Raw genomic sequence first — 26,386 nt, forward strand, 5'->3', positions numbered from 1 at the left:
ATAATTTAACGTCATTTTAAATTATCTACTCATGGTGTTCTGTTTGGAAATTAAGTTTGGTTGGTTCAGTAAATAAAAACTGAAGAGTTATTTTGGTTTGATATGAGGTTATAATCTGTCACAGAAGAGCCGACTGGCTCAAATGAAGTTCTGAACCAATAAAACAATAGAAACGAGGTGCAATATAAAATCCCAACAAACGAAGTTAGCATTAAATTAAATTATACTCAAAATATGAGGATTTTTAGTATTATTTAGCTCCATAAAGCCCCAGAACTATGCAACTTCAAGAGAGAAATGAACTGATTATATTAAAAACATCATACCACATTGCTGTACTATTTTAAAACAGCATAAATACAGATGGCTATCCGAGTTTAATATGACATACGAAAACATAAAAATCGTTCTCAATTAATATTAATTTATACATTTCTTATAAGTTTCTCAGTTTTCTGATATTGTAAAATGATCACTGTTTTTCAAATCAGTGTTGTGAAATTTGTCAGTGTTTTTTGTGGACAAAACGGAGCCATCTGCCATTGGCCATGGGAGCTTTTGTACCAACCGCGTGTCAATTGATTATGGCCTAAAGAACGTTTCGTACCCTCCATGACAGCCTGATCCAATCATCGTCCGCTATTAGGAAATTAGGTTTGTTGAGCGAATAAATGAGATCTGCCAACAGGAGGATGCAGAGAGTTATTTTGGTTTTATCAGAAGACATGAGCTGTCCTAATTGGGAATCAGAAACGGGGTGAAAAATAAAACCTTATATAGCAGTACGCAATTAGATGAAATTATACTTAAGATTGGAGCATTTTTTTCTCGTTACTAGTGTCCAGAACTTTGTAAAGGAAAAGTTGACAAATATATTTACTGCTCATTTAATTGCTGCTGAGCAGAATAACTTTGTGTGACTTTACTAATAAACATTTTAGATTTTTTTAAATTTTATATCATCCATAAAATGAAGATGATAAAAGAAGCTGCCCGCATTTTGTGAAAAATAATTACTTTATTATCCCAATAAAATATTGGTGACCTAATTTTTGTTTGTACGTTTTAAAACAACACTCGTATACATGAAACAAGTTTCCTACGTGTTTCTGAGTTGTCTGGATTAACTTGCTAAACTTTCTTCTGGTGTGTGATTTGCAGAACCGCGGGCGCTTGGCAGAGAAGCGCACCATCCCTCTTCCGCCCAACCGGGTGCCCAAGAAGGAACTGGCTTCAATTTTCAGCAGTGACGACAGCGAAGGCAGCGAGCGGGCCAGCGGGGATCATGCCCACATCAAGCAGGAGGAGGATTTGCATTACAATATCATGAGAAAAAGGTAAGGCACCTCTAAGTTGTGACGCCAATACCGTCTTTTCATGTCTTCTTCTCGACATGAAAAATGGCAGCTGTGTTCCTGAAAAGCTTCCCGTTTCTGGAGCTTTGGTTCTGTCCATCTTTGTTTTGTTTATTTTATAAAATTAATACGAAGTAAATTTCATGCGTCACTTTCTAAAAAGGTTTCGTCCTTTTGCCTGTAAGCAGAAATATTGTGTCTCATAGAGGAATGCCCCTGTCAGGATTTTTTTGTCCCCTTCACTGATCTGAGTAATTTAGCAAATATGCAGAGTCTCTGTCTGATAAGACACACTATCAGTATTGCATGATTTGTATTTGAAATATGTGGCTTTTAACACATTGAACTGATGTCAGCATAGCTGTTCGTTTTTCCTAAAAATGTAAAGCTGTTTTGTCCTTATCATAGCATCTCCAGGAAGCCCAGGTTATGTTGTACCAACATATCCAAAGATTATTTTTGACAATGCCGCAAACCAATGTCTAGAACCTGCATAACTTTATCTTTTTCTTTTCCATACAGCTGCGATTTTCAATTAACTTTATTATCCAAAGGGGTTTGCTGAACTGGATAACTTCAGTTAGCGTTTCTGCTCTCTGTTTTGATATGAGTCACTGATCATTTGTCTTGTAACAAGTTTCAGTTGGTGGTGTTGAGATAAAACTTTCACAAAGGCAACTCTTCATAAACTCGACGCTTTGCCTTGAACATGATAAAATACATTGCTAGTGCCATGAGCTGCAGGAGCCACTACAATCACTCACTGTCCTTGTAAGGGGTAAAACAGTCTTGACTTGTTCAGGAAAACCCAAATTGTTTTAGCAAACCTTACAACACGGTTTTGCAAGGTGGGCACACAAAGCTGGGCTGAGATTTTTAAAAACTACTCACGACGTGGTGGCTTGGCTTGCTAGACTGAAACAAACAATCCTCGATCAGCACCATTTGCTGAACACTTGGGTACAGTTGGCTCGTTTTTCAGACAGAGAGGGAGTCATGCCTCAACAACGCATGCTAAATTTGAGCTTGGACCAGCTACTGAAAGCTTGAAGCTGTTTATTTGTTAATGCTGCTGCTTTTTAAATCTTATATCTTTCTTGGCTGAGTTTCGGTCTGCTTCTTCTTAAGCTGCGTGTTGATGGGGAGCAGCTTGATTGGAGGGTGTTGATCAGGATGGAGTTCTTAGTATGGCTTACCTTTATGTTTGGTGTTGTACTATGATCTATTTTACATGGTTTAAAGATGGGTAATTTTAGTTTGATTGTGTAATTAATTCGTACCTGTGATGGAGTTCATCTCTACCCTCTGAAATGCTGCGCAACTCAGTAGAGGAAGTACAAACAAAGACCTGAGATGATGTTCAAACTCACACAATCTTCCAAAACTCATGAGGTTGTAGATTTCTTTTTAATTTGTCTCGATTTATGGTTTCATCATTACCACGTGGATTTTCTACTCACATTGCATCCATGTACAAGTTTTTTTTTCTTTTTGGGGGTATGAGCTATATTTGGCCGATATGAAGCTGAATCCATTCATTGATGAACTCAGAAAATCCCCATCTGCATCACAAACAGCTTGTGCAACCTTGTTAAAATGGGGGATGTTTTTTCCCTCTCTTGAGGCTTGCGTGTGACGCGGTGGACAGCACAGCAACTGTGAAGTTTTAAATGGATCCACTAACCTCGTTTAAGAGGGCCTCCCCTCCCCCTGACACTTGTGCCGCTGGCGTGTTAAGATGATAATGAATTTAAAGAACACTTATGACTAATATATCAGGTTTTTACCCTTTTGAAAGGCGGCGGACACGCTGGAGCCGTAGCTCCGGTCTGTCGTTGGCATCTGTCTGGGCCAGGCTTTATCCCTCCGACGTGGGTCTGGACAAACAGGATAATGGGATGTCCAATCATGAAAATGTGATTTCCATTGACCGCAGCTTCGTAAGTGAGTCGTAGAAGGGTCTTAACAAATTGGATTTGGTCAATGGATGTGAAAAATACAGGGCCTCTGTGTACATGTGTCAGTGTATCTGTGCTGCCTCTCCCTCACATCATCGGGGCTGACGGGAGGTCTGTCACACCCACTCAGCTGCAACAACTTGTCTACTATTACTGTACTCTAATACATACATCAGATATGTCATGGCAATTTTCGGTTCCTAACTGAGAAACGGGTCTTTTGTGCTGCTCCAGCGCTCTCCCTCCGCTCCTGTTTTTAGTCAAGTTAGAGTGAGTGCTAACTTGCAGTGTTGACTTTTATGGTTAATTAGCATAAAAGAGGCATTTAGATCAGTCAGACATGTGTTTTGAAAAAAAACCTTCTGTCAGTCTGTCCTCTTTTCACAGATTATTTACAGATTTTATTGATTTCTTTTTTAGGTTTGGTTCACTTGTTCTTGAATAAATTTGTTTCATCGTCTTCGGCGATAGAAACCACCAGATAATTAAGTCAAGAAATTTGGCAAGATTGTAAATTTTGTCAAATTACAACCAGAAACTCTGGGGGTATTTTATTGGGATTTCATGTGAGAGACCAATACGTTGCATCACAATAATGTCTCCCTATCATAGATCAGGGTATCTACCAACTACTACTTGTGCTATTTACCAATCTGACTTTTATGGACTGGTGGCAATAAGAAAGCCATATGAAGTTTTGTTTTCAACAGAACAGACCAAAAACTAAGACAGAGATCCATGGTGGTAGCAGCATCATGCTTTTTTTTTCTGGTCAAAAACAGGAAATATGGTCAGAGTCTATTTGGAGATGGAAAAAAAAAAACACTTTGAGGTTGAAAAACACTTCAGACTGGGTTAGATATTCACTATCCACCAGAAAATAACCGTAAACATAGAGCAGAAGCCTCAGCGAATGGCTTAGATCAAAGCATGCTCATGAGTTTGGGTGGTCCAGTCAAAGTCCAGATTTCCAACCAAAAATCTGACAAGATTCAAAAAGTGATGTTCAGAGATGCTCTCTGACTTGCAGCTCTTAGACTGTGTGAGATTGTCCTTCAAGATTATATTCCCAATAAACTCAGTTGAGGTTGTAATGAGGCAAAACTGGAAACGGGTCAGGTAGTACGAATACTTTTTCAAGGGTTTGTAGACAGGATCTCCGCAGGGTAGGAGGAGGGAGGCGTCACTTCTGAGAACATCATAGCTGAGGAGAACTTTCTTTGGTTTGGTTTAGATGCTGCAGCCGGTTTTTGTATTTTTTCTTTATGGTATCACAGATTAATATAAATTATATCAGAAGATCCTGGAGTTGAATGGCTGTAGTCAAACGATGCGTTGACCTTTTGGTTCACAGCATCAAAGTACGTCACAGTTTTTAGAGACGCATCACTTCTCCTTCCTCTTATCAAAATTACTGTTTACTGTCACAATGAAACGGTGGTGGGTTGAATGTGATGGTTGTAGAGTGGACGGTTCGAAGTTCTTGGCCTCTTACTCTAGAGCCAGGAGAACCATTTTTAGAGTTTGTGTCAGTCTGGGTGATTATCTGGCAGCCGCTGATGATGCCTTCCTTCCAGGACCTAAAAACTAGGTAAAAACCCTCCCAAACGTCCTGGTATTTCTGATTGGTAGAAATTAACATGATAGTTGTTTCAATCTCTGTCACAAACATGACACCAATTTTACTTGAGTAAAAAGTTTAGCATGGGAAGAGTTACCTTAATGATAATGCATAGATTAGGAATACTTTATTGGTATCACACGTCAACTAAATTCTTGCCTCATTCCTGTCGGAGAATATGACTATCTCAGCTTCTCTGCACAAAATCAGATCTTTTCATGGAGAAGCATTGACTCCGACTCCTCTGAAAGAAAAGAAAATTAAGAGAAATAAACCGATAGTGTACTTTCTGTGCGTGACGGGTTTGACATTTTGTCCTCCGGATTTATCGAACAGCCGTGTCATTACCTTATGCCAGTCAGGGGTCACGAACAGTGTGATATTACTGGAAATGGCTCTGCCCCTGAAGCGCTAATTAGAGAGCTCGGAGGTTTTATAGCTTTTTAGCTGAGCTTTCCACTTTGAAACATGTTGGCCTTGTTTGCATGCGTTTACCATGGAAACACAGTCAATAGATCTTAGCTGCTTATCGGGTGTTGGCTAGCAGCAAAAACATTCATTATTTCAGTGTAGGGCTGTATCATTTTAGATATATTTACTGGAAAATAACGTTTGCCTTGTCTCTAGAGCCTGAAAGTAGGAGTTTAACTTGAAGTAAACAGAGGCTATCATTCAAAATGTAACATTACACTAAGTCAGGTAAAGCTAGAGTTTTGTGGAAGCACGAAGGATCAAATGTTGCTTGAAACATGAATATCTCTCAATATTATTAAAAGCATATTAAAAAGGCAGCTTGTAAAACATATATAACTCCATAAAGACTGTGAGGAACTTCAGTGCAGCACGGCAGCATTGCGGCATATTCTGTTTCAGTGTATTTTTTATATTTTTTTTCCCGCCCTTGGCTGCTTTATCGACCTCATGTCAGCCCGTACAGCAGAGGAACAACTGGGAGAAGTGTAGCCGGGCTACTCTTACTTATTTATGTATCTATTTCTGTATTTATTCATTACCGTTTCTGCTCACTGTTGAGTCCCGCTTGATTCGACGGCGAGGAGCGTGACTTGTGTGAACACATTCGCTAACAGGAACCAGCCGAACTATCAAAAATAAATAAATAAATAAATGAAACTACCGAACAGGAACGGAATGCGTCCCGCTTTAGACGCTTTGTTGTGTTGCAGCTGAGACGTTAGCCTCTCTGTGCTCTGCTCGGTGAATATTGCATCTCGCCTGGCTGTATTCGATTGTTGCTGCCGGGCCACCTGCACCGGTTTCAGCAGCCTGCACAGTCCGGCTGTTGTCTCCGGCAAACCTGTAAGCACCAGATGTTCTGCAGCACTCACAACCCCGCTCCTCTGTCTCCTTCGCTTCCATTTCTCCTCGCACACCCTCACATCCCTGCTGTCTGACTGTCAGCGCCTTCCCAGCGTTGGTGTGAGACATGGCGTCAGGGTGCCGGGCTGCCAGCTTCTGCCAGCTCACACTGTGACCTCCAGCTCTGCTGCCTCAGCTTCATGTGCCAATGCCACAGTGGGGCACTACTGTGCATTTATACTGAGCTGACTCCTAATGTGAGTGGAAGAGGCTTTTTATGTTGCTTGGGCTGGTTTAAATTGCAGCATGTACTTTAGGGAAGTACACGCTGAGGGAAGCACATCCACTTATAAGGAAAGAAGGATTTGCTTTAACGTCGCCCTGTTTTCTCCACAGTTCTCTTTTGCAGCGGCCGTCGCTCACTTTAAATGTCTTCAGTGTCCACAACGCGACCAGTCTCACTTGTTATGAAATCGGAATGAACTTTGCTTGTAACATCGAAGAGCTTTGTGAAAGTTGGATATGTTTTCTACAAAAGTCAAGTTGATTATTGACCAAAAATGATCAAGCAGACAAGCGAAGCAGGACTAATGTCAGCCAAAAAGCAGGGAAACGACTGAGGAGTTGGTGAGGCAGAAACATGGAGCCAAAGTTCTCATTACTTGTCGCCTAGAAAAATGATCCGAGCTCAACAAATGTTCCAGGGGAGGGTTTTTGGATGTAGTGGATGTAGTGCTAGATTCGTTTTGATAAATTTGATAAATTTGTCATCAATCCAAAATTAAAAAGTGTATTGATGCTGGAATCAGCAGTGTTGTCTCTATATGACTTTCCAGAGGCAAAGATAAAGAATTAATTTTTAAGAATATCCTTTCCATGTCCTCTAAAATGTTTGTAAAGTTGGACTGACAATTTTTTTTTCTGTCTCTACTGAGTTTGCAGACATTAAACTCCAAGAAAGTAGTTGTTCATCCGTTTGATGCATTTTAATAGGAGGGATTTGTAAACGATGTAGAAATTTATCGAAATTTTTTTTTGTTTTTTTTTTGCCACATTTGTGTTGCATTATGTTCATTACATTGAAATCTTAAAGAATATTTGCTTTTTTATTGCTCTTATGTGTAAATGTAACACTTAATACATATTTTGACCACAAAGTTAGTGTCCAGACTTGTGGTTTTACCTTTTATTAACTGGTGGGGCATTGTGTTAGCACTGCTGTCTTACATCACCAAGGCCTGAGGTTTAGGTGGACTTTGCCTGTTCTCCAAGTGCATGGTTGTTTTCTCTGGGTACTCCAGCTTCCTTCCACATTTCAAAACCAGGCAAGTTCAACACCAAAGGGCTTTTAATTGCCCTTCGGGGTGAGTTTGTCTCTGTGTTGCCTCTGTGTTGCACTAGCAACCTATTCAGGATGTGCTCCGCCCCCTGTGGGGTGGACATATAAATCAAGCTGTTATATACCACCACAGATTTCAAAGGCATTAGGATGACAGATCAAATCATCCTGGGTTTTGGTATGATCAGTGATGTTGAACACCAGTTAAATTCAGGACAGATTTTTGAGTTCGCCCCTCTGTCTCTGGGGTCAGCGGGTCTGCTCTGTGTGAGCCGATGAAGGGCCGGTATTGACCAGTTTAGGGATGAGCGTAGGATGAGATGATTGTCTCCGGCATGCGCCCAGGTGATAAGGAGGCGGCTCATGTCCTACTTAGCCGCCAGGTCCAATAGCCTCCACATAACCCCGTCTATCCTCGCCGCGGCCCCCGTCCTTCCCAGTTTACCGTGGCCTCAGAAGCTCCTTAGGGAGCGCTGACTCAGGTGGCTGGGTTTTAAACCGCATCCCCAGCCCCCTCTCCATCTTCCATGAGTCGAGTATGACCTTGTCACCACCCACAGGAATGGTGGAGGGAGGGCAGAGGTGGGTGGGGATAGGGCTAAGCCCTCATTAGCCCAAGCTGAGGCGGGACAGCTCAAGAGAAGTGCACTAATTACCTAACTAACAATGTCCTTGGCGTTCATGGCTTAGAGGAGCCACTTCGCCATGGGATAATAACCCCGTCACCTCTCTGAGAAGTTCAGGATGGCATTATCATGATCACTTTAAATGATGGACAGAGGGTGGTGTTATAAAGCAGCTATCTGACTGATTGACTTGGCTGCAGTTTCTTAGGCTGGTGCATCGTAGTGTTTGTGGAGGTTGTGTTTTGTTGCCGGACTCCCTGGATAATACGTTATTGTACGACTTTTAACAAACCTCCTTTGTTTCTCGTTTTCTGTTTGAAGAAAATCACGGGGCTCGCAGACACAGATAGCTACCAATTTTAGCAAGCTACACCCTAAAAATGAAGTCTGTAATTAGTCGAAAAAGTCTGAAGTCAAAGTCCAATCAAGCGTCTTCCTGCCTAGCAACCGAAGGGGGCTGTTTTGTCTGGGGCTGTTTTCTGAGTCACTGGCTCTCTGTGACTGAGAGGTGACTGGTGAGGCCAGCGTGACGCCCTCAGTACTACCCTTCAGCTTTACTGTTAGTGTGTGGAAAACAGCCTGGAGACCGAAAGCCTGACATTACAGCAGGAGCCTGTAATCATGGGACTGTAAAAAAACCCAAATCCAGCAGCCGCAAACAGTGTGGCCTCGTCACGGTGGTGGCAGCTAAGAACCATTCACCGCTTCTTCCCCGTTAAACTGTGCTTACCGTGTCGTACCAAAATCTACTTCAAAGAGGATTTCGGTAGGGAGACCATTCAAGGATTTAAATGAGATTTTTGTTTTGAATCAATGGATGCTGCTGATATGTGAAGTTTAAATTCAGCACGTTTATTAACTGAAAAAAAAATTAAATGTGACAATGCAGCCTAGTATGTTGTAGCACATTGCTTTGCAAAAGCATTGACACCCATTGAAGTGTTCCTAATTTGATCTTCTTAAAACCACAAACGTCAAGGTTTTGTCTGGATCTTTAGAGACAGATCAACACGTCAGTGCAGTTGTTAAGTGGAAGGAAAATAATGTGTTGTTTTCAATTATTTTTGTGTCCCCCAGAGTCAGTATGTTGTAGCAGCACCTTTCACAACAATTATATCTTCAGGCACATCTCTACCAGCTTTGTACAACTTAAGACTGTTTTTTTTCACCATTCTTCTTGACAGAGAAGCTCAACTTCAGGAACATTGCATGAGAACATTAGAGCTGCACAATATTTACCGAATCACGATCATGATAAGTGTGCAAAACATTACCAATATATTGTAATTGACTTCTCAGATGCCATATTTGGTAGGATTGTTCAAATGTTATGTGTTAATTATCTACTTTTCCCTTTGGATGGGTTCCAAATGCCACTAATGCTAACATTTCTTTAATGGCTGAGATGCTAAAAGCTAGTCAGTTTTCAGCTGACTAGCTGAAAACTAGTCAGCTGAATAATTGATATTTTCACTGCAGGTTTGATTAATAGTATCAAAAAGTAAAGTCTTAGCTGAAATCACTGACCCCTGGTAAACATCAGTTTTCAAGTTTAGCCTCATATTGCCAGTTAAATTGCATTTATAATGGGATGGAAAAATTACACGCAGATGGTGACTTTTAAAAACATTTTGTTTTATTTTTGGGTGACAGAGTAAAAGAGGGTGAACACAAGGGGAAAATGCATATTTAGAAATCTTGTGAAAACTTTGCAAATCCTTTCCTTTGACACCAATAAATTATATTTAGAATTATGCAATATTGTGGTGTTGGTCTGTCACATGAAACCACATGGAACAAAATGTGAAAAGGTTTGAAGAACAGTTGTTAACGGCACTTTAAACCTTAAACCAGGGTTTATTCAGCTTCCATAGAGATGGTTTGCCACAGCACTAACAACTCATATTCCGGCGCCGACATACGCCCCGCAAACGCTAAGCACCTATTTCCTATGATTATTCCATTTTAATGCAATCAGGATGGTAATCAGACTGCAAATGAAACAGCTCCATGTCACAGTTGTGTGAGGAGTTTAGGAAAAACAGGAGATAGAAAATTTGGAAGGACACGGCTCAGTCAAATGGAGGCCTGACCTGCAAACCGTTCTCCTAATGCTACGTCTGGTGATGAAGGACACAACATGTTGCTTTTGGACTCCTTTGCTTGTGAGGAACTTCATGTTAAGGTCGAAGTAAAACCTTAAGCTAAGATTGTGTCGTTTTTTTTTTTCTGCTAAGCATTACTAATCACTAAATATAACAGTGAAGGCCATTGGTTTGACACTGTCGTTTGGTGGAATATATAAATATTGAGACAACTTTTCACAGAATGTAGTTACCATATTTCTGATAAGCGGCCATCAGTAGCTACGGTTTTAAAAGAGCCATATTAAGGTTTTAAGCTGCTAAACTCCTTATGAGTTGTGAATATGTTCATTAATACATCTTAGTGCGTAAGATGAGCAGGGGATGAGAGCTGAAAGTGCTGGATACGGTAGTCTGTCACAGTGTATTACAGACCTCAGAGCTAAGAGGCGGCCGACAGGACGGCTACCTGTAGCAGCCGAGTCTGTGTTTAGTTGAGCGCCGCTCTATCCGAGTCGAGGATTTCTCTGGTTAAATCTGGTCGAATGAGCGTGTGTTTTTTTTTTTTTTTGTTTGTTTTTGCTAAGTTTGTAGCTTCTTTCTCAGTGCGCTGTCCCTTCCTGTGTGTGTTTGTTCCAGTCGGGACGGTGACCTCTCTACAATTATCTCCAACCTGCACCACACCAGACAGCACGGTATGCCCGAGGAGCAGTCAGCCTCTGACCACAGCACCAGTACTCGACACACAGGTAGGAAACCCACAATCTTCCTTCTCTCCTGCTTCTGTCCTCTTCTACAGTCCCCCTCTCTCTGCCTTCGCATTTAGCTCTATGATAGATGCCGCCTTTTATAACTCCTGTTGCACATGTACATGCTCCATTTTCTGTAATTAACGCTGATTTGTTCAGCTGAGGGAACTGACGATAAGCTTATTACTCCTTCCTAAAGGTCACTCTTAAGTTGATCGCCTAATGTTCTTCCCAGATTCTCTGCTGCACCCCAGGATTTCATGTTAAACCCCCTGTTTTAAATTACTTCAGAATAAATAGCTTTGTTTGCTTTTAATCTGGTTTCATGTGAGCCCAGGAACCATAGTGTGCATGTATTAGGCTAATAGCCTTTCTTGCAGCTTACTCATAGGACACAGACTGCATTTAATTACAGCTATTTGTCAGGTAAACCGTTTGAGGTTACTCGTTGGTCACTGTTCCTCGAACGGAGCTCACCTCCGTGTCGCGTGTCACTGTCGCATTTTGGCTAGTATTACAAAACTCAATGGCTTACCATACAGAACATAGGATTGTGTTCTGTATGTAGGGCTGGAACGATTAATCGGATCAACCGCGATGAATCGATTATTAAAACATTCATCAACTAATTTAGTAATCGATTGATCGCTAACAGGCTCAAAAAGAGGCAATCTCCAGAAAAAAACAACGTACTTGGAGCAGTTAAGAGAAAATTGTGCGTTTAATATAAAAACACCTTTGTCTGTAAATGTGTTTTAACCAAAACTCCTCAAGTGGTATAGATTTAGCTTCACCTGATTCAAATTTACTAATAATTAAGTCATTTAGCTGTTAATGTATTTCTAACGTCATATAAAAATTAAGTGGTTTACCAAAAAATCTGTTGAATGTGCCATTTTTTTAAATCTGATTGTCAGAATGATTAATGGAATAACTAGTAACTAAAATAATTGTTACTATTTGTATGTTTTCCCATACTACTTCAAAGTTGCATCTATAAACATTTAATATGCCCGATGTTTTTACAACACCATATATTTTCAATATCGGAGAACAGAAATGTTATCCCAGCCAACCTGTCCCTGTGTGGAAAACCTTGAATTAACTCTGAAAACAGTAGTTAGTTTTTTAGAAAAACAGAGTTCATTTCAGTGGCCACAGCCTGGCCTGCTCCCTGTAGAGTCAATAAACCACTTAAATAGAACCAGTCTGACAACATAAAGTAGGTAAACGCATTTAAAACAAAAAAACAAAAAAACATGTCATTATCTATTCCAACAAACTTTAGATCAATCAATTATGGAGCCAATACATTTCATCTAAGTCTCTCCGTAGTTGGACCCTCTTCATCTTGACCCCACTAGCTGGAGGCTCAGCAAGTGGCATAATCACCCCGACCTGACACCTCCATACCCTCTCCCTGTGCGCTCTCCGCCTCTGTCTGCCGGATTAATTGACCATACGGTGCCTGTGATATCAGGTGGAGCTGTTAGAAGGAGGAGGCTATCAGACTGCGCCACAACCAGCTTAGGCAGAGTCTTAGACCCCCCGTTTGGGACAGATTTCTCCCCACCCTCCCAAAAATCTGTCCTAATCAGCTAATGGAGATTTTTAAACCCTGCACCAGATTTTTTTTGTTCTTTCTAATGAAGGAGGAGAAAAGTAGGTTGAGGTAAACGCGGGGTGATGATGGTGGGGACGGCGTTAGCGCAGCACGCCCTCTGACAAGACCCTAAAATCGGCCTGTTTGAGCACTAACGGGAGATTTAACAGGCTGCCTAAGCAGCTCGATTTGTGTCTGTAAACAAGTCCAATCCGATCAGCCACTGGCTCTGATTCTGTCTGCCAGTGAAATTAGACGCAAATTTTTCTAAAACACGACCAACACATAGCCGTAAAGACATGCCTACGCAGCGTCAACACAAGCTGCAGCCAAACACAGATGGGTGAGACGTGTATGAAGTACAAGCGAAAGATGAGACATTAACACCAGCTTCCTGCTATCAAATTGTGTGCACCCAGTCCGTCCCAGGGTTTGACATTCTCTACCTGAAGTCTTAGCAAGCGAACTGTGAAGGACAGGTTCAAAGTCCGCAACAGTGGGAGACGATACCGATGGAAGAAACGTTTGGAAATCAAGAGAAAAAGAAAGCTGATGAGTGAGGCGGCGGTTCAAGAGGAGGGAGAGCTGTAACGATGGTGGAGAAAGGTTCAGTGTGCACGTGTGTGTGCGTGTGTCAGAGGTCAGGAGCAAAGGGAAGCAGGCTTGCCGGGTTGTCTCTGAGCCGGAGTGGGCCATTAATTAAATCTGAGGGACAGACAGGAGGGCTGCCTCCCTCCTTCTCTTCCGCGCTCCATCCTCCGCTCTCTCCCTCCACAGCCACTGGCTATTCAGACAGAAGTGGGAAAGAGGTGGAGGAGCGGAGGGAGGGGAGGGGGAGGCGGTGGAGGGAGCAGGGCGCCGACGTTGAGAGTCTGGCTGCCTGTGGAGACTGTAAACTGTGGCTCTGCGGTCAGACCAGAGACTCAAACAGGCAGATAAGGTGTTTTCGGGCCGCCGTTCGCTCTCTCTCCCTCGCTCTGCACGCTCAGGCTCCCAGATGCAGTTACAGCCTGTCGGCGTGTGTGTGTGTGTGTGGGGGGGGGGGGGTTGCAGCAGCGGTTTGGGGCACATTTTCATGTGTGTGTTAGTGCATGCGTACCTTTCCCTGCACGGTTTTTAGGTGTTTGCTCGCATGTGAATCTGCATCTTGTCTTGTTAATTGTAAGAGGGGATCGCTTTCAAAGTCCTCCCAGCAAGTTATTGTTTGTGCAGCATAGAGAGGAACTTTTTCATCAAAGCAGACATACTAGGTTCAGCGGTGATGTTTAACTTGATCTTACTGAAACACACAGGAAACGCAGCTATAAAGATTAAACTGCTTAACAGAGGTGTTAGTGCACTGCTATATTAAAAAGCCCATTACTGCAGAAAGGTAAAAACAGTTCTTACAGATGATTTATTTAAAGATGATATAAATACAAAGTTGTGAAGTTAACTCTTCGTTTAGAAGAGCTAAATAATTTCTGCCACATTCTTGATTCAAGGTGCTTTAAAAACTTCGTGGCACTATAATGACGAGTGAGTTTTATGAGTTTTATATGCAGTGGCCATGAACAAAAGGGACAGAAAAATGCTGTTATGATTAAACTAAGAATGAAATCGATAAACTATTAAGAATTATTCAGTTGTTTTTGTCGTTTAGCATGTTTTCAAGGCAAACGTGTCTAAATGATGCAAGTTTTTACAAGTAGGCAAAAAGCAGGTATATATTTGTATAGGACGTTTTAACTGTTCCGATATAAACGCATAAATTCACCTGAATGCTTTTAGAAAATATCTCCTCAATAAACTATTTTTTTTTCTTTTTATGCCTGAAAGCTTCTGTTTAATCAACGAAAAACACCTGAGTTTAACGCAAAGCAAACAGATATGTGTTTCAGTTGTTGGTACTAAATAAACCAGGGCATCCAAATGTAGCTGCCATATTGGTTTCATTAGTGCTACGTAAATATGTTGCATATTTGATGTTCGCCATGTGCAGATTACTTTGAATGTGTGGCAATTAAAGATGCACCGATCAGATTTTTTCTGACTTATGTCCCCGTTTAGTTTTTCTTAACAATCCCACCTGCAAAACACAATTTTGATCACTAAGGGTTGCAAAATATAAAGAGAGAAAAACAAAACAGAGTGCCTCAAGTTATTTGATAGCAACACTAGCTTTAAATACAACAAAACACACAAGAATCACAAAGACATCTCCGCTTAAACTCTTCAAAAGAGCAGGAAAGTGCATTCTGTTGGTTGATGGACATGTTGAATTGAGTAGCAAGTTTATTATCATACAGAACGTACAGGAAGTGTGCCATTATTACCCATCAGACTATAAAATAATCTACAATTTAAGTGCATGCAAATAAGACTGTTTACACTGAGAACACCAGCTTAAAGACATACTAAAAATAACAAAAGCAAATAAAGCACAAACAGATTTATGGCAGCAAAGCAACAGAAACCTGTTAATGTGGTCTTCTCAAAAGTCATGAGTGATTTTAGTCATGCGCTTCATCTTCAACCTAAGGAGAACTTAAAATCAAAAACTAATGTGAAAGCTTTAAAATGCATATTGATTTAGGATTGTGGGGAGTTAAAGCATGTTATCTGATCATGTAAATAATCAGAATCTCGTGCTCTGTCAAAATAAAGTTAAAAATATGATTAAATCATGTTGTTGTTGCAAAGCATTTAATATTGTTGTTCTGGTTGCTGAAAACCCCGGCTGCTCTTTTCCTGTCGCTTTTACTATAGTAATGTTGTCGTCTCCTCTAATAAGCCCACAGCAGAACAGAGAGAAGCATTTGTATTCATTAACTCTAAAATCCAATAAAACACCTTAGACTGAAAGGACTTGTCTTCAGGGCAGCGTCAAAGGACATGAATCAGCAGTCTGATTTTCCCAAAGCTCTGGTCACACAGATCAGACGGACTTTTAAAATCTTCATTTAAGAACAAAATCGCTTATGCAAGAAATATGAAAGGTAGTTTTTTTGTTTGATCTGTTGCTAGTTACTCTGAATGTTCATTACTTTCATTAGAGATGAAGCTCAAAAATATTTTTTGCTTCTGTGACATTGTGAATCAGAGATTTTAAATAAATAAATGGATGTTGGGACATAATAGACAGCATAAAACATTACAGAATCAACCTGTTGACGTTTTAAAGCTAGATCTGCTGACATGTCGGCCTTCTCGGGTTTCAGCAGGACATGTAGCAGACTGCAAACTTTCCAGATCCAGTCTGATGGTTTGGTGCACAGAGGGAAGCAGGTGACTGTCTGATTCCTGAAATCAGAAGTCAGACTGATTCTAACAGAAATCAGTCCAAACAAAATGTGTTTTTCTGGTTTTAAATTGTGTATTCTTCAAGTTTTGCTCTTGTAAGAGGTTACATTAGTTACATCATCACAAAGAGCTTTATGTCGCTTCATAAGGCTGTGAAGTGAAATTATTGTCAGAATTCAGTCACTTATTGGTCCTGATGCTGACCAAGCAAATGTTTGTCCGCCCATCCATCTATCACTCACACCCTCACTTGCTCTCTCTCTCTTGAAATTTGGGTCTAGGAAAGCATTGAATTTGTGCATGAAAAAAAAAAAGTGCCTTTCGCCATTTGATTTGCACACGTTGGTGGCAGTGCATCCTCCTCTCAGCATGACCAGAGGCGCCTCCATCGGCTAACCCCATCCCTTCCTCCCCCGCTCTCCCGCCGCCGCTCCCTCTCCCAGCTGCATCGGCCCGTGAGCCAATCAATGGCAGGGCTTTCAGGGCCGGCGGAGGCCCCGGCGCACGGAGGGGGATCAATAAGTTATTAGCACCATTCTGTCAGCTGTAATGTGGAGATTGATCGGGGGGCTGTGGCTGCGGCCCACCCCACGTCCCCACCTGTCACACCCCCGCCCCGCCGCTACCCGGCTCCTCGCCGTCCCCTCTCCTGCTCTCCCTCCTCCCCGGCCTGATAAAGATGACAGATTAACAGAGTAAGAGAGGAATTAAGGAGTCTGGCTGTCTGCACTGTCAACAAGCTCTATGGGACGGAGAGAAGGAAGGAGGGCGACTGACGTTTGAAGGAGAGGAGGAAACGGGGAAAAAAGGAGGTGGAATTGCTCCTTTTGCCCTTAGATTTGCCCTGTCACATGAAAGTTAAAACGCCTTTTCCTCCTTCCCTGATCAAACTGTCCTTCACCGAGTGAATACAGAGGAACTCAAATGCCCCACTAAAACAAAAGTTAAAACATGCCTTGAGAAGTTACCATTTAGACTGTTATTACTACTAGGATAATGGTCTTGGGCTAATAATTTGGGTATTTTGACGGAGAAAATTACAGGTTTGAAGCTGAAACAGAGCTCCTCACTCTGCAACCAGTAATTCCTCCGTAAAATTTAGGAAATGGGGGGGAAAAAAGCACAGAGTTGGAAACTTAACTCTAAGCAGTGTCGTTGGGGGTAAAATGGTTTGTGTAGTTGCTTGCAAAGCTCTCGGTTTGGCATTAAAAGGGAGCACCGGTGCTCTAAGAAGCCCCATTTAATTGGCTTTAAAAGCTTTCCGCCCTCAAATCTCTGGCCCTCGGGCGCTCGCTCAGGAGACACGCCGTCTTGAGTGAGGACGGCTCGAGAGACGCCTCGACTTTTGTGTGTTTGATCATGAGAGGCTCTGGGTGTGGATGTGAGTGTGTGTCTGTTTGGAAGAAGAAGAGGTTTAACTAATGGAGACTCTCTAATACGATAGATGGAGACCATCAGCGATTTATTTATTTTTTTTATTTTTTTTTCTGTTCGTGAATGGACCAGTGAACACAAAAGCGGTACATTGTTTGAAAATGTAAAAAAAAAAAAAAAAAACAACTTAAGAGATCATAAAAGAAGATTACAGAGAAATAAAAGGGTTGTCACATGCATTAAGTGTGTGTGTGTACGTGGTCTTGTACATTAGAGCTCTTTAATATTTTTATCTGCATCTCCTTTGGATGTTATAAGGACTGAATCTCCTTAAGACCTGAAAAGAAACATCGAACAGTAGGTCATTAGTGAACCACCTTTTTTCTCCTTTTCTTTCTGAATTATTCCACAGTAACAAAATCCAAAGATTCCCAGCTAAGTTTTTTCTTCTTTCCCCTTTTTTTGTGCGTCTTTTTGTACTCATGATGTTTGAAAAATCACTCTTTGTTGAGTCAATGAGTGATATCTCACCAAGTCAGCATTTGTATTGGTATTTTTTACTCTAAAAGAAACAGAAAAGTACAATAAGACCACAAATACATTATTATGTTGTGTATCTGTGAAGCAGCAGAAAATTACAAGTTGATATAAGCTCAGCAAAAGATGTCAGGGATCGTCATTTGAAAATTTTTTCCTGCAATATGATGAGATAGAGCTGTTCTTGTCTTACTGCCTTTTAACATAATTTACCTAATATTTTATATCTTTGTGTATTTGACTTCTGTTTCAAAAGAGACTGTGAAACATAAATATTTATCAGACATCCATTCATTTTTTGGCATGTCCAAAATTTCTGTAACGTTTCCAGCAGAACATAGAAATGCAACGAATATCTAACGTAGACGGCAGTGCAAAGCGTAAGTGCTGTGAAAATACATCACACACCGACTTATTGGTGGTAATTTCATGCTGCGCTAGTCTGACACTCTGTCTGCAATGATGAAGATTTACTCCTCTTCAAATCGGTGACATACCAGGGAATTTTGACCTATTTTCTTAACAATGTTCAGCTAATTTTGCTCCAGGGTATCCAGTCTGTGTATAGAGGGTTGAACTTTCCCTTTGGTCAAGTGACCACTGGATATGCAAAAAGGAACATATATTATTATTCCAATACGCTTGTATGTTACAAAGCAGTAGTGCAACGCAAACTTCATAAATGCAATAGAACCTGACGTTTCACAAAATGGACTCTATTTTTTCACGCTTAAACCAACATTAAAAGCATTTTGCATATGCCAACAGGATGAGAGGCAGCTTATAGCAGCTTAAGTTCCCAATCAATATCATCCAGACAAACACATACTGCAATCAAAGACTTGGATATACCTCATTAAGCATCTTTGATTTTTTTTTTTTTTGAAAAGTGAGATGTTACATACTTGCATATAAATAGCTCTAATGATAATGATAGTAATAGTTCCCAAAAAATAAAATGTGTTTTGGGAATATCCTACATAGGTGCAAAAAGTGTGAAAAAAAAACTGCATGAAGACATTTCAGTGTTCAAAGCTCATCCAAAAAAAAGCAGCTTACGAAAACTGAGGAAGTTTGATGCTTATTATTTCCTTACATGTTTGTTTTCTGCACTGATGCATTGCGAAGAGCATTAAATGAAAAAGCATTCTAAAATTAAAGGAGCTTTAGATATTATGTATGGAACATTAAACATTAACCATCTTCTACATCTGTGTTGGGTTAAAAAATATCAAAATGCTTCACCGTTTTCACCAAAGGGAAAAGATGTGTTGTTTATAACGTTTCTTAGGCCGTTTCAGAGAATTTGGAAGCCGCTGGTACAATAAATTTATCGCGCTCTGGTTAGACTTTTTGATTTAAACCCAGGTGGATAAACTCAATCTTTGTCAAGATAAAAACTAACTTATTTATTTCACATGTCGCCACTGAGAGCGAAGTGGCACCAAAGTCAAATTCCTTGTTTGCGGTGCAAAATCAGCAAATAAAGTTGTTTGTGATTCTAATTCGGAATATTTAAATGCATAAGCACCACTTTTTATGAATTAACGTGAAAATAAATGTTTCAGCCTGCATTTAAAACAACAAATTTCAAGATGGCTACTAGACACGGCTAACAAAGTTCTTCTTACTCGAAGACAGACGACTCTGACAGCCAACGTGGTCCGTAAATATCAAACTGAGTCGGCTTCGGCTTTGCGACAAAAATATGTTGTTTGTTTTTTTTTTTTTTCTTTTTTGTAGCTCCGTTTTTTATTTTTATATTTGCATGCTGTTTGCACATGCTGTGCAAATGATGAAAAATTGCTTTGTAGAGACGGAGCGAGCGAGTGGAATCATTCTCCTCGAGGGTGGAAAAACCACCCCCCATCTCCTCCGCCCCTCCATCCCTAAAAATATGCATTGAGAGGTGAGAAAGAGGAGAAGCAGTTGCTGTCGTGGCTTGGCTGCGTTTGTGCAGGAAGAAACAGAATAGTTGGGAGGAAAAAAAAGAAGAAAAAAAACGAGAGGTGCACCAGAAATAAAGAAGACCGAGGGAGCAGTGACAAACGGCTCTTTCCTTCCTGCCGGCGCTGAGCACAGTGTGCTCTGCATCCCCTCCCTCCGCTGATTAGGCCCATATTGATTTGAGGCGTGTTTGGGGGGGGGGGAGATGAGGCGGATGGGGGGGGGGAGAGATGAGGCGGATGGGGCGGGAAGGAAGAGAGGAAGATGAGAGGGGAGGAGAGGAGGAGATGGCGGTGGGGAGGTTCTGTAATTGTACACTAGATGCTCCTCTTTGGTGGCTGGGGGTGGGGGGGGGAGTTAGAGACAACAGAGAGGAAGAGGCGAGTGTTAATGGGAGGAGAGACGAAGAGCTCCTGATGGGAGCAGGGCTCCGACACATCTGGATGGGAGAAGAGGGAGACTGACGCAGACGGAGAAATGAGCATTCATCACGGGAGAGTAAGCGAAGCCGTGTAAAAATACATGATTTCGCCATAACGTCACCTGTCAAAAACTTCAGAGGGAGAAAAGAGAGACGATGCAGCGCACGTTAGTTAGGCCAGAGACTTTTGCTCCAACATCTGGAGAAAGACGAGGAGGAGAGGGTGGCTCTGATAGCAGTTCAGTTTGTACTGATGGATAGAGATTTTTGGAGAAATAGCAGGAAAACGGAGCCCTTGCGCCCGCCTCAGACAGAGCAGCACACATGTGAATTAGCTGGATGAGATCTGTCATCCTCAGCGGTGCAGGCTTCCTCCTCATCACTGACAGAACAGGCACTTCTCCAGCTGCCCGTGGCTTTGCTTCACCTCCTTCATTTCTCCTTCTTTCCAACCATCACTTTCTCCTTTGCATTTCCACGGCAGCAGCCATGTATGCAGGTACACAGCAGAGCATAGTCTCGGCATCGTGACCGCGCTTTTGTCTTTTTTGTTTCTGACTTCTCCTTCTGTCTTTCATTCGCAGACGACCTCCTGGGCAAAAGGAGAAGCTTCTCTCCCAACAGCAGCAGCGATTGTCCCTCTGATAGCAAGAAGTCACGCAGTGTCTCTCCAAAAGGTAAGATTGATATGTCATAACAACAAAGGTAAATGGACCCCTTTTGGAGTAACATACGAGTTTAATGTCATTTGTGATGGATGACAGAACAAAATAGCAAAATGAAGGAGAAACAAAATTGAAAAGTGTCAAATATAAATAAATCTAGGAGAACTATCAAGACAAGTTACACAGAGGAAGTTTAATGTTTGATTTTTCTCCCTATTAAAAAAGGAAAAGCAACATGTAATAATGATCATGATCAATATTTCATCAACTCCACCAATCACAGATTGGATTGGTGACAACTCCAACCCCTGAACATAAGATCCTTGTAATTTCCGTTAAAAAAAACTATTAATTACAGCTAAATACTTACTTTGCATATTGCTTATTTTTAAATGAAAGTAAATAATATAGAATAGAATAATTTAAAATGTCCTTACTTTTTACTTTTTTTTAAGCATTATAACAAATGTGAAGACTTTTATTTCTTACATTTCGAAAAAAAAGAGCAGATGTTTTCTACCAGATATTTTAGAGAAAAAGCTCTGATTTACTGTTAGATAATATATTGTTTTATTATTTATTCAATGTAACTATTTGAGATACCGTATTTTCCGCACTATAAGACGCACCTAAAAACCTTCAATTTCCTCAAAAGCCGACAGTGCGCCTTATAATCCGGTGCGCCTTATATATGGACCAATATTGAGCCACAACAGGTCCAGCAACGGACTTTACCACAGGGGCCGCGTTTCATTGGCTAATGCCCATTTTAGGTCACAGTGCAGCTACCACGTGCGTGACCGTCTCACAAACACAAGCTACAGTAGTAAACATATGCTAATGTACATTCAAAACCATGAATGCCGACTTACCCAGCCTTGCAAGAACAACAGGCATCAGTGATCTTGTCCACAGCTATATTTATGCTGAGGGTGTGAGGATCTGCTGTTTTCCTCATCTATCGGTAGCTTTTAGCTGTGACGCGCACAATGTTGGAGGCATCCAGTGGCTCAAACACCTTGATGTCGTCCAAAAAAGATGACATGAACTTGTTGGTTCCCCTGTCCATTGTCGTGGCTGATATGTTGTGAAAATCCGGCAGAAATGCTACGCTAATTAACTCAGATCGAAATGAAAGACGTCATGTTTACACAGACATGCAGTAGGCTGCTTACGTAGTTGGTCCACTACGGTAAGCAGCCGCCTACTTCTTTTTCCCCGTAGAAGAAGTGGTGCGCGGTGCATGCTGGGATAGTTGTCAGAACACTGGTTTGTTAATAAAGTTTGATAATACATTTAAAGGGGGGGAGGGGCAGGGGAAGAGAGACAGAGACTGCAGCGGCAGCGTGTCGGTTGGTCTGTGTTACCCAGAAAGCAGTTGGGCATAATATCGCAACACCAACACCGTGAGTGAAACAACGGCTGGGCCAGCCTACTATATAAAGTACTCGGGGACCATTTCTTTATTAATGTGGATGTGTAATAATAGAGTATGAAGCGTCTATTCTATGCGCCTTATAATGCGGTGCGCCTAATGTATGAAAAAAGTCCTAAAATAGGCCATTCATTGAAGGTGCGCCTTATAATCCGGTGCGCCTTATAGTGCGGAAAATACGGTACTTAAGAAGGCTTTTGTCCACTGCACTAGAAACAGAGGTGACGTCACACTGTGTGAGAGAGCAGTCATCACTCTGCAGTTAAACATGATTTTTACTATTATTTCAAAACAAAGGCAATATAATGATAGTTGACACTTTAAGCTCTTTAGCACCTTATATTAGTGGACAGCAACAAATCACCAAACACTCCTCCCTGCTATAAATGGCTAAAACCACAGCTTTGCTCCAACAGATTCATCCTTCCTGTAATCTACTGAAAGTAGTTCACTTTCTAGCAGCTTTGTTCTCTTTTTGCTCTTCTTCTGGCCTCCACCTGATTGAGACTGAGAACAACTAACTGAGTCTTCATCTTGCAGGAAAAAATTTCTTGGTCCACCGTTTTTGTCCTTAATCTTCTCCAAGTCGGTGAATGTTGATGTGAGGCTACACTCAAAGTTTGATTTTCAGCATTTTGAATATTCTTTAATGTTTTTTTGTTTTGTTTGTTTTTTTGCCTCTGAAGATTTCAATAAGTTACTTTTTTTGGAGTGTTGAACCCCTGAAACTAATGTAACTTTTTTAATATCACTCAGCCTGAAACTTCCCACCCAAGACAACCGAGCTGCTTTATGGTACCATGTTTTGGTGCTGGTTTAAAATAGCTCAGCAGTAACAACCATCTCACCTGGGTTAAACTACAGCCCCTCCGTAGTGCTGCAGTCCCACCGCTGCTCTCTATTATTCATATTCCCTCCTTGTGTAGTGTGAAACCAGCCGCCCGGCGTGTGGCCATGGCAGCCGCTGAGCGCCGTCCCTGTTCGCTTGAGGAAGACCTCTCAGCTGATGCATTATACAGCAGCTCGCCACACAGTCAGTCCTATCAGACAAGCACCCCACAAAACCCTCTCTGATGGTTTCTGTGCGAGATGGAATCTGCTAAAGGCACATGTAGGAGGACTTTGAGGTCCTGTTGGGTCCTCCTTCTGACCTCTGCCCACTGGGTGACCTGTGACCGGCTGCAGTCCTGCCTGGAGCCTCTTCCACTTCCTCTGTGGGCAGAGGCACTCATTCCTGACCATTATAGTCTTACTCAGACACAAGGCAGCTTCTAAAAGATGCATAGGGTTAGTTATTGGTTGAGAGGCAGCCTGTTTGCGTAGTGCTGAAGCTAGGATTCAGTCCTAGCTTCCTTTTTTTAAGGCAAATAGGGGAAAATTTTATTTTTTTATTATTCCTATATGTTCTCTTTACATACAAACTGGGGATAGAGTCGTCCCTGTGCATGGTTAACCAGCTGCATCAAAGTCTTTAAAATACGATGCTGATGTTGTGTTTTAACCTTTGGCTCTGTTCACGCCCAAAGCCTGGCGCTACACCTGTTTATGAGCTGGATTTGCCGGCTGCATGTACTGGCCCTGAAGTCTGGCGACAGACGCTATCTTTTGATGACTAATGCAGGTGAAGAAATAGACTAGAAGGGAGAAAGAGAGAGAGAAAGAGAGCAGCGTGTGGATGGAGCCACGCCGCTGTGTAAATGATGTCTGTTTTCCTTTCAGCTGCAAAGCCGGCACCAACCGCTGTGTTTAGAGAGAAGGAAAACTTTAGACAGGCTCAGACTAGTTTCACACACACACACACACGCACACACATGCATGCAAACACATACACTTTAGGACCTTGGGTGGATTAGCGGGAGCTTGGCGGCGGAGACAGAGATGCTTGCGTGTTTTGCTTCCTCCCCTCAGCACCTCCACCTCCGCTCCTCAGCGCCACTCCTGCTCGCCTGCCCGGGGCCAGACTCAGGTTTCAATAAGGAGGAGGGTGGTAAAAATAACCCCAGCTTTCCCTCCGCTTCTCCCTCCTCCGCCTCATCTTCTGTCTCCTTCTTCTAACTCCTGAACCACCTCCCCTTGAATCCCCCACCACCTTCGCCTTAGATCATGTTACTATTGACAGAAAGGGGGGGAGGAGTGAGGTCAGAGAGTGAGAGATTAACCGTGAGGGCTGACAGCTCTGTGGATATCATAGACAAAATCATTTACACTGCACCACTTTGATGCATTCACATACATTTTATTCTTATGGGTTTTATTTGTGCTTTCCTTATTTTAAATTGAAATCCAGGCATTGTGGATATGGAAAGTGCAGAGCTTTCTGCAGAGAAACCGAGAGTTCACCATGGGGTCAGTCTCTGCTTATGACTCTGTGTATATAACTTAATATGAGGAGGTTTCCGGTCTGTCTTAGTGAACAATATATGGAAAAATTTCTGGCTGGTATCTGAAGAATGATTATGTCTTAAAATGAATTCTAAAAGTGCAACATTTCAGGCCTGTAAACATTTTTTTTAAATGAATTTGCTATTGCTGTATCTACTTTCTCCTTCATTTGGACATTTAAGAACATGGTACAGCTAGGTTAGATAAAAACCCACAAATTATCCACTGTACTTTAAAAACTCATTTTAACAACATGATGGAAAAAGTCCTGCGGCCTGGTTTTTAGCAACTTGTAGGGACGATATGCCCCTCCCCTACATGTTGCTGTGCAGTGGTGGCCACCTGGCTGAAAGAAGGCAGCCACACTTTTACCTTACAAGAAATAAGCAGAATGTTAACAAAACTACCAAGAAAATCCGCAAAGTCAGAAAAATGTTAAGAGTTGAGATGCACCAATCAAACTTTTAAGACCAATTTCAGATCCGATTTCTCTGTATCGTTCTAGTTTGGAATTTTAAAATGAAAATACTCTTGCTTATGAGGACCCATCTCAATAAATTAAAAGGACAATACTACTTTAGTGAAAGCTTAAACCTGAAACATTGTAGGTTGCTAAGAAATGAAAGTTTTCCACTTTAAGAGCATTTTCTTCTTTGCTTAAGATGAGTTAATATAAGTCAGTGTGTTTTGAATTGTGCTCAGACGTAAATCTATCACTGGTTTATATTTAAAGCCATTTACTTGGATATAAACTTCCATTTTATGACTCTCAGAGTTATTATTTTTAGGTAAATAAAAAATAAAAATAAAAAAGCACTAAGAACTAAGTTCATTACGGTGCTGTGTCCTGGCTCTTTAACCCCACATGTACTTTCTGATGAAACTCAGTTGGTGAATATGCTCTCCTGTTTTTCAGAAAACTCGCAGAGTCCCGTGGTGGAGGCAGGCGGCAGCCACGGCCACATGAGCACCGTGGAGCATTACAGGCGCATGATGTCAGCGCTCAGCGAGCAGGGGTCCTTCGAGGAGCAGCAGCAACGCCTCTACCAGCTGGCGAGCAGCATGGGCCTTCCCGGCCACGGTCAGTCTTCGGGCCCGGGGATTTTTTTTTTTTTTTTTTGTGGTTGGCATCGTCCTCGCTATCACATCCAACACCGCAGATACCGACGTTTCCCAGAAACAGTGTAGACTAACTTTTAGTCCTGCCTTCTTCACTTTGAGGTGAAACTCAAAACTTAATTGAGGCTCTGCAACAATTTCCAGTTCAGCTGCGACCAACCCGCCGAGGTGCAGTGCAGCTCTTCCACCTCAGTCTGCAGCGTCATGTCCAGAGTCCTGCGGTACGCTCTGCTACTCTGTTTGGCACGGTAAAACCCAGGCCCTCGGAGATGGCTGACATTTCTATTTGCGGTGCTTGCCCACCCAGCGTCAAAGTGTCACTCTGGGTGATTTCTGACCACCCTGGCTCTCTGCTGTTAACAACACCCACAAGCCCTCACATGCATCAGTGCCACGGCTGGTTCGGGGACTCTCATTGGCTGCCATCTGACTCCTCTTAAATCTCCCAACGACCAGAAAACCGCCAGCATTTCACAGATTTACGCGTGTCTACAGATAGAAAAAACGGTGGAGTTGTTGGAGGAAAATAAACATTTTTTTTTTTTTTTTACTTGTTTGGATTCTCACCTTCC

The 26,386-nt window shown here is 41.8% G+C and overlaps 1 protein-coding gene across 2 annotated transcripts in view; it reads left to right on the forward strand.

Annotated features, from left to right (window-relative positions):
- The window catches only part of samd11 (sterile alpha motif domain containing 11), a 62,873-nt gene that overhangs the window by 15,860 nt on the left and 20,627 nt on the right, over window positions 1-26,386 (forward strand). For both annotated transcript variants that reach the window (XM_014985848.2, XM_014985849.2), the window contains exons 3-6: window positions 1,162-1,337; window positions 10,940-11,049; window positions 20,798-20,890; window positions 25,612-25,776. In XM_014985848.2, coding sequence (XP_014841334.2) covers window positions 1,162-1,337; window positions 10,940-11,049; window positions 20,798-20,890; window positions 25,612-25,776 — 544 coding nt within the window. The remainder of the gene's footprint in view (window positions 1-1,161; window positions 1,338-10,939; window positions 11,050-20,797; window positions 20,891-25,611; window positions 25,777-26,386) is intronic.

The sequence above is a fragment of the Poecilia mexicana genome, unplaced genomic scaffold (assembly GCF_051168715.1).
Source record: "Poecilia mexicana isolate PSO_F unplaced genomic scaffold, ASM5116871v1 scaffold_7, whole genome shotgun sequence".
Lineage (NCBI taxonomy): Eukaryota > Metazoa > Chordata > Actinopteri > Cyprinodontiformes > Poeciliidae > Poecilia > Poecilia mexicana.